This window comes from Trichechus manatus, unplaced genomic scaffold (assembly GCF_000243295.1).
Source record: "Trichechus manatus latirostris isolate Lorelei unplaced genomic scaffold, TriManLat1.0 scaffold00087, whole genome shotgun sequence".
Classification (NCBI taxonomy): Eukaryota; Metazoa; Chordata; class Mammalia; order Sirenia; family Trichechidae; genus Trichechus; species Trichechus manatus.
Window position 1 is genome coordinate 5,756,324 of NW_004444023.1, and position 9,147 is coordinate 5,765,470.

Genomic DNA, 9,147 nt, shown 5'->3' on the forward strand with positions numbered 1-9,147 from the left:
TACTCTCAGACAGTGAAAAGTACTTTTGAAAGATGTGTTAAGAAGGGACTGGGAGGAGGTGGTCAGCGAGGGCTCTCTGAGGCCTGAAGGAAGAGATGGAGGCAGCCATGGGTAGTGAGGATGGGGTAGGGGAAAGAATTCCAGGCATCAGGAACAGCAAGAGCAGGGATTTAGGGTGGGAAAGGGCTTGGAGTATCTGAGAAATGGATAGGAGGCCAGATTGGGGCAGACAGAGAGAGGAATAGGAAAGGGATAGAGATAAGAGAAAGAAGAGATGGCTGTGTCTACTCCATCCTGGGGATAGAAGGAGATGCAGGATAGAAAGATAGGGACCAAGTTGAGGGAGGGAGAGATAAGTGGAGCAGGGACAGAGATGATGGGAAGGGCAAGCTGGGGCCCAGGAGAGAGGAACAGATGGAAAGTCGGGGATTGAGACTTGAGATGGACTGCGATCAAGAATCTGCTGGTGTATCATTCATGGGGGGTGAAAGGGATGGGTGGACAGAGGGGTGTGGACACAGATATCTTTGCGAGAGAAACAGGACTGGAGAATGAGTAGGGTGCAAAAATAAAGGACAGACATACAGATAATAGCCAGAGACCAGAGATGGACAAAAGGATAGAGAGAGGAGGGCTGGGCAGGCAGACCTGGGTCCAGAAAGGAAGGACAGACAGGGGGTATACCTGGAAGGGGACCAGGAGAGAGGGGTGGGGAGAGGGGGAATGAGGGGCACATGATCTGGGGCCAGACATCAGAGATAGGTTGGAAGGGGGGTGCAGGAGAAATTAGGGACACACAAATTAGGGCTCACGAGTGGACAGGTGTCGTGGGGGGTGCTGCAGAAGGCCAGGACTCCGAGAGAGGCATGGTCAGACTTACCTGCGCTTATCCCTGCCGTGTCCTGGGTGACAGCGGAGGCGGCGGCGGGCGGCAGCCCATGGGAGTTGTAAGGCAGACAAGGGGCTGCGGACACGTCCCCACACGCCGGGCGGTGAGGCGGGGGGGGAGGAGGGGGGTGTCAGATCTGGGGACAGTGGCAGGGAGAAAAAGCTCAGTCCGAGCCTCACATCTTGCCCTGCCTGGGCCAGCTGTCCGACCCCAGGCTACCCCCGGGGCGGGAGGGGGGGGGCGGTCCTCCCACCTCCGGGCCCCCAGCTCCCTTTAAGAGCGCAGAGACTACAACTCCCGGTAGCCCTCGCGCTCGCGCTGCTGTGGCTTCATAGACCCGGCGCTGCAAGGCCTGCTGGGAGTTGAAGTCCTTCATGCCTCTCCTGGTTGCAGAGAGAATGGGAATTTTTTTTGGGGGGGTTAAGATGCCGGGGTCCCAAAGCGCTGCAGGGGAAGGAGTCGATGTCCTGGACCTCGGGAGGCCGCGGATTCCTAATTCCATGGAGGCAACGGTGGGGGTAAACTGTCCCTACGCCGGGGTATGGGTGGGCGAGGGGTGGGGTACACCCAGGTGTTTCGAGACCCCAGATTCCAGGGCCACTTGCCCTTCCCCCGGGGCGGCCAGCGAGCGCTGCAACACTCCCACTCCGCAGCCTGAGATCCACACGCCTCTGAACCTCCCTGCGCCCCCACGCGCCGGGGCGGCCCCCCGGGGCAGGGCTGGGGCGGGGGCTGGGGCGGGGGGAGGGGGAGGAGCGGACTCACCCGGAGCTGCCGCCGCCGCAGCAGCAGCCCCGCGCGCCCGCCGCGGTGCCCGCTCGGCTCCTCCCCCTCCCCTTGTCGCAGGTCCGCGGCTCCTCCTCCTGCACCCTTTCCTTCCCACCCTCCGAACCTGCGGCCGGAAAGCCGAAATCGCGCGGCAGCCGCGAGGAAGGAGAGAGATTTCCTGGGACCAAAGCGTCAGAGACCCAGCGCTCTTCCACAGTCGGGACCCAAAGATCTGAGATTATGATCCGTCCCCCGCCACCGAGATCCCCACTTCTCCCAGGCGCAGAGGTGCGGGCCCCCCGCCCCCTCTTCTCCCAGGAACCAGGATTCTGAGCTCCCACCCACCTCCATTCTCAGATCCTGGAATTTGCCCACTCCTTCCCCGGCCCCCAGTCCCCTTGTCCATCAGACCCAGGAGTCTGGACCCCGAGCCCCTTTTTCCCCCAGACCCAGGAATCCGGATCCTTCAGCCCGCTCCTCCTCCAGAACCCCAGCAACTCTGAGGGCTGGTGGTGGGAGGGGAGGCGGAGACTCTAGTCAGCAGGAGGGAGAATCTCAGCCAGGTGTTGAGGTCTGCGCAGTGCCCAAGGTTTAAATCCCACCTGAGCCCCTTCCTGCCTGTGTGATCCTGCGCTCCTTACTTATCCTCTCTGAGCCCCGGTTCTTCATTATCAAAATGAGATAATAACGCTGTTTCCTAAGGGATCCAGAGGCTTGAAAATCCAGTCGATATAGATAAAACATTGGCACCAAGTAGGCGCCTAATAAATATTTCTTAAAAGCAGCTAATAACAGTTACTGGTGTATTAATAGGAGCCCTGGTGGCGCAGTGGTGAAGGGCTTGGCAGTGCGAACCCACCAGTGGCTCTGCAGGAGAAAGATGTGGCAGTCTGCTTCTGTAGAGATTTACAGCCTTGGAAACCCTGTGGGGCAGTTCTACTCTGTCCTATAGCGTCCTTTGAGTTGGAATCCACTCCGTGGCAACAGGTTTACTTTTGTGTTTTTTAATGTTCTGGGAACTGTGCTAAGTGCTTTGAAAGCATTTTCTCATGTAATCCTCCCTTCGACCCTATGAGGTGGGTCGTTAGGGGACATTAAGTTGATTTGACTCATAACGACCCCATGTGACAGCAGAACTGCCCCATAGGGTTTTTTGTTTTTAATAATTTATTTTATGTTGATGCTATTCAGACTATAAACAGAACATAACACCAATTCAACAATTTCTACATGTAAAATTCATTGACATTGATTACATTCTTCAAGTTGTACAGCCATTCTCATCCTTTTTCTGAATTGTTCCTCCTCCCCATTAACATAAACTCACTGCCCCCTAACTGTCCTATCTAATCTTTTGAATTGCTGTTGTCAGTTTGATCCCATAGATAGATCTTAGATGAGCACAAAGCTCAAGACAAACATCCTTTACTAGTTAAGCTAAACTATTGTTTGGCTTTAAAAAGACTTCAGGGGATATTTTTGGCTTTAAGGTTTAAAGATTATCGCAGGGCAATAGTTTCAGGGGTTCATCCAGCCTCCATGGTGCCAGGAAGTCTGGATTCTATGAGAATTTGAAATTCTGTTCTTTATTTTCTCCCTTTTGATCACGATTCTTCTGTAGAATCTTTGATCATAACATTCAGTACTTAAAGCGTTTCCTAGGCTGTAATCTTTTCAGGAACAGATGGACAGGTCTTTCTCCCATGGAGTCTCTAGGTGGATTTGAACAACCAATCTTTCGGTTAGCAGCCGTAGAACCTCCCAGAAATGCCTCCTGGGTTCACCCTGAGTCCTACCCTCAGTGCTTCTTGCGTTCTTCCCAATGGACCTACATTTGCACCCAAGGACATTGACATGGGTGTACACCTACACACGTGTGTATGCAGGTCCAGGCAGCCAGATGCCCAAACTCACAACCAGATGGGCCCTGAGGAGAGACACACAGCAGGAAGTATGCAGCGATGTACATACTCACACATGTGCACAAGGATGGGCTCATGAGCTTGAGACCAGAGCCAAGCTCTTGCCATGTGTTCCAACAGAGATGCTCAGATCTGAGGCTTCCCAGGCATTGAGAGGCATCTGTGGTGTACTGGTTTGTGTGTAAACTTTGGGGGCCAAGTGCTGGTGTTCAAATCCCAGCTCTGCTCTCTAGTCACCATGCGACCTTGGCTAAATTTTCACTGCCTCCGTCAATGAGGCCCGTGAAAAAAAGTAGATTCTACCTCACTGAGTTACTTTGAGGATTACATTAAATTCCTACGAGGTGCTTAGAAAAACTGGTAGTGTTTTGTGTGGTCATAATTAGTATTTATATGCATTTGCTTATTTAATCTTTAATGATATTTGACCAAAGGAGACTGAGGCTCATAGAGGGGAAGTGCCCTGGCCAAGGCCACACAGCTGGGAAGTGTCGGAGTTGAGATTCAAACTAATCTAGAGCCCTCGCCTTTAGCCAGGAGTCCCTGGGTGGTGCAAGTGGTTAAGTGCTTGGCCACTAACCAAAAGGCTGGAGGTTGAAACCCACCCAGAGGCACCTCAGAACACAGGCCTGGCAATCAGTTTCCAAAAGCTCACAGCTATGAAAACCCTATGGAGCAGTTCTACTCCGCACACATGGGATCGCTATGAGTCAGAATCAACCTAATAGCACCTGGAACTGGTGCCTTTAGCCACTATGTTGTTTGTATCCCAGAAATTTGAGGACCTTGCGTGTCATTGCACTGGGTAGAATAGTATAAAGAGTACTGGATAGGGAAACAGGATACAGGAGAGTGTCCACCACACTCATTCAATTCAATTCAGTCATTTGATAAATATTTAACAAGCACCTACGTGTGCCTGGCACTGTTGGAGGCACCAGAGATTCACCTGGGAACGAGGCAGACAAAAATCCCAGCCTTCAGCAGACGGGGACAAGGAAGCTGGTGATAGGGAACCCAAGGTTGGGTAAGGATATTGTTGATGTGTTGTGAGATTGTTAACCATTGTCATAGGGCAACATTTGTAGTAACTGTTAAATGAGAAACTATTTTGTTTTGTAAGCCTTCATCTTAAGTGAGAATAACAGCACAATTGGAAGAGTGTAGTCAATGTCACTGAACTGTGCATGTAGAAATTTTTGAAATGGTGTATCTTTGGCTATGTGTATTTTCACCAAAAAAAAAAAGGTTGAGAAGTTAGAGGGTTGACATGTTGTGGGGTTGTTAACCAATGTCATAAAACAATACGTGTACTACTGTTTCATGAGAAACTATTTGTTCTGTAAGCCTTCACCTGAAGTACAATAAAAAAAAAAAATTAAAAAAAAAAAATCCCAGCCTTCAGATAACTCATGGTCTGGTGGAGGAGACAGATAATAAATAACTACACATACTAGGACCCCTATACTAGAATTAATGCTATGAAGGAAAGTCCAGTGTCTGAGAAGGAAGTCAGGGAAGGCTTCTCTGAGCAAGTGCCATTTGACCTTTGCTTAGAAGGGTGAGTAGGCATGAGTCAGGTGAAGATGAGGGAGGGGAAGGAAAAGGCTTCAAGGAGAATGAACAGCCTGTGCAAAGGCCTGGTGGCAGAAGGAAGTTTGGCACATTGAGGAGGAACTACCGAGTGTATAAGGTCCATGGGGGCAGCACTTTGTTTTGTTCACTGTTGTGTCCCTGATGCCTGACACAGTGCCTGGCACACAATCCAAACCAAAAAAAAAAAACAACCCATTGCTGTTGAGTCGATTCTGACTCATAGCAACCCCATAAGGCGGAGTAGAACTTAACTGCCTCATAGGGTTTCCAAGGCTTTAAATCTTTATGGAAGCAGACTGCCACTTCTTTCTCCTGTGGAGTGGCTGGTAAGTTTGAAACGCTGACCTTTCAGTTAGCAGCTGAGCACTTTAGCCACTGCACCACCAGGGCTCCTTGGCACACAGCAGGAGCCTGTCTTAGTTATCTACTGCTGCTATAACAGAAATACCAAAAGTGGATGACTTTAACAAAGAGAAATTTATTCTCTCACAGTCTAGGAGGTTAGAAGTCTGAATTCAGGGTGGCAGCTCCAGGGGAAGGCTTTCTTTCTCTGTCAACTCTGGGGGAAAGTCCTTGTCATTAATCTTCCCCGGTCAAGGATCTTCTCAGTGCAGGGACACTGAGTCCAAAGGATGGACTATTCTCCTGGGTCTTGTTTCTTGGTGGTATGAGGTCCCCATATCTCTTTGCTAGCTTCTTTTATATTTCAAAAGAGACTGACTTAAGACACAAGTTAATCTTGTAAACTGAGTCCTGCCTCATTAACATCATACAGGTAGGATTTACAACACAGGTAGGAAAATCACATCAGATGACAAAATGGTGGACAATCACACAATACCGGGAACCATAGCCTAGCCAAGTTTATACATGAATTTTTGGGGGACACAATTCAATCCATAAGAGAGCCATAAAGTATTGATTGAATGAATGAATGAATAAGTGGGTGAATAAATGGAAGGATCTATGTATGTATGTATGTACATATGTATAGATGGATGGATGGATGATTGAATGGAAAGATGGATGTTTGGCTGGAGAATGAAGGGATGCATGGATGGATGGATAAATAGATGGGTGGATGCATGAATGGATGTATAATTGGAGGGATGGATAAAAGAATGAGTGAATGGAGGGATGGATAAATGGATGAATGGACGGTTGAATAGATGTATATTTGAGAGATAGATGAAGGGATGGATAGATGGATAGATGAGTGAATGGGTGAGTTTCTACAAATAGGTACACATTCACACACAAAGATGCCTGGGAGTAGATGCAGACACACCTAAAGAAATGCACACGTGTGTATAAAAACAGGTTCACCTCTTCTTCTGGTGCTCCCTCTGGAGAGAGCAAACACTGAGGTGAGAGGCAGGCCAAGTTTGCCAGTGATGGGGAGGCAGAGAGGCAAACACTTCGACCAGGGCTACAACGAGCCCCACCCCCACTGCGGTGCTGACATCATTTCTGAAATTAAGGAAAACGCTGACTCAGGGATTTATGTCCCAGGCTGGGCGTGAGGCCAGGGAGGGGGACATGGATTGCCTGAGAGAGATGGGGTGAGTTATAAGGGAGGCAGGTGGGGGATGAGGCAGAGAGACAAGGAAGGAGAGAGATAGATGGAGACAGAGAGAGACAGAGACACACAGAGAAAGAGGAAAGAGAGAGAGAGATGGAGACACAGAGACACACAGAAAGGTAAAGAGACGGAGAATGAGAGACAGACACACACAGAGAAAGACAGAGACACTGAGCTGTAGAAATCCAAATGAGAGAGATACAGAAGGTTCCAGAGACAGAGGTAGAGAAAGAGGAAGAAAGGTAAAGACAAAAAGAGAGAAATGGAGACACATAGAGATGGAGACATAGGGAGCCAGACTCCAGAAACGAGGAGAGAGAGTTATAGAGACGCAGAGAAATAGAGAAACTCTCCTAGGAGGGAAGAAAGGGAGAGCTCCAGAGACAGCTAAAGCTAGATGCAGAGATGGAGGACTGGGAAGGGGAACAGCTTTCAACTGAGTGCCTCCTTTGTGCTTGGCTCCAGGGCTTTGCTGTACCTTGCTTCATTTAACCCCCAACAGCCCTGGGCAACGTCTACTGGAGGTAGCATTATTGGCTCAGAGAAGGGGAGACATCTGCCCAAGGTTGCACAGCCTGGACATGGCGGTGTTGGCATTCGATGCTGTTCGGTTTGACTCCAGAGTCCATGTTTTCTTCTTCATCCTATGTTGCCTTGTGAGGACAAGTACAGGGCAGACAGAGCTGGGAGCTGCCCAGTGTGTGTTACAGAAGGATAAAAGGAAACAGTCACTCATTTATTCATTCAACAATCACAGCCTAAGCTCTCCAGGGCCCTCAGGGAGCTCCTGATCTGATGTGGGAGGCAGATACAGTCCCAAACCCCTGAGCAAGACTGGCGGGGTAGGTAGACAGTGCTCGGAAGTCTAGGAAAGGAGCAGATAGAGAATGCAGAGGTGGGAGAGAGAAAACCCAACTTGTAGGAGGAGGAGTCAGAGAGGACTTTCTGGAGGACGAGCGCATTTGGGCTTCTTCTTGAAGGCATTCTTGAGGGCATTTGGGGTATGGGGGGATGCTGTTATACTCAAGAGTCTGGGCCACCAGCTCCTCTTCCTCAGACCTAGGAGTCCTGGCCCCCAGCCCCTCCTCCCTTAGACCGGGAGTCTTGGCCCCCAGCCCCTCCTCCTCAGACCCACGAGCCCTGGCCCCCAGCCCCCTCCTCCCTCAGACCAAGGAGTCTAACCCCAACCCCCTCCTCCCTCAGACCCAAGAGTCCAGGCCCACAGCCCCTCCTCCTTCACACCCAGGAGTCTAAACTCCCAGCCCCTCCTTATTCAGACCTAGGAGTCCTGGCCCACAACCCCTCCTCCCTTAGACCCAGGACTCCAAACCCCCAGACCCCTCCTCCCTCAGACCCAGGAGTCCAGGCCCCCAGCTCCCTCCCCCTTCAGACCCAGGAGTCAGGGGCCCTCAGCCCCTCCCCCTCCCTCTGGAGGTTCCACGGCAACCAGGCCTCCTGCCCACCTCCCCCTCCCCCGTATAGAACCCAGTTTCTGTTTGAATCTCACCTGTCTCTAACCAGTTCCTACGTGAGACAGGGATGAGCAGAGGGCAAGTGGGAACAGAAAGGGGATGACAGGGAAGGGGGGGTGGCTAAAGGGGGTGGAAGAAGCAGATATGAGAGAAGAGATATGGAGAGAGAGGAGGAAAGGAGACTGGATAGAGATGGGGAGAAACTTAGGGAGACCGATCCATTTAGAGAGGGTGATAGGGTTAGAGAGAGGCACAGAAATATGAAGAGAGGGAGGGAAGGGGGGCTGGGGAGATGTTGGGGAAACTGACGGAGGTGACTGGGGTGATGCAGCAAGGGAAGGGGAGTGAAATGGGGAGTAACAGCATAGAGCAATCATCCAGAAGAGTGGAGGAGAGATGGCGAGGGAGAGGAAGGGAAGTAGGGGAAGAGAGATGGGAAGAGAGACAGAGAGAAGGGCGGGCAGAGAGATGGGAAGAGAATGAGGAAGAGAGATGGAGAGAAAAAGGTGGCGACAGAGACTCCTCAAGACGGGGAGTGATAGGGGAAGAGACCAGAAAATGTGGAAGGGATTGGGACACACAGGGAGTCACTGAGGTTAGGAGAACCAGGGTCCCTATATGGTCTCAACCTTCCAGTTCCGCCATATTGTTGTCCCGGGGCTTCAAAGAGATGGAGGAGGTGTCATCGGGGAGAAGGAGCTGGGGTGGGTGGTCCAGTCAGAGCTCTTGTCCCCACCCACCTGAGACATCCCCCACCCACCTTCCCAGGATGCAGCCAGAGGTGGAGCCCCTGTGTTCCTCCACCATGAGCAATCCCAGCATGCACAGGGAGGCAGGTACTGAGCGTGTGTGTGTGTGTGTGTGTGTGTGTGTGTGTGTGTGTGTGTGTGTGTGTGTGTGTGTGTGTGTGTGTGTGTG

General features: G+C 51.0%; 1 protein-coding gene across 1 annotated transcript in view; it reads left to right on the plus strand.

The window, feature by feature from the left end:
• The first annotated feature begins 8,998 nt into the window (after positions 1–8,998).
• The window catches only part of CUNH19orf81 (chromosome unknown C19orf81 homolog), an 11,444-nt gene continuing 11,295 nt past the window's right edge, over positions 8,999–9,147 (plus strand). The window contains exon 1 of the mRNA XM_004381712.1: positions 8,999–9,065. Coding sequence (XP_004381769.1) covers positions 8,999–9,065 — 67 coding nt within the window. The remainder of the gene's footprint in view (positions 9,066–9,147) is intronic.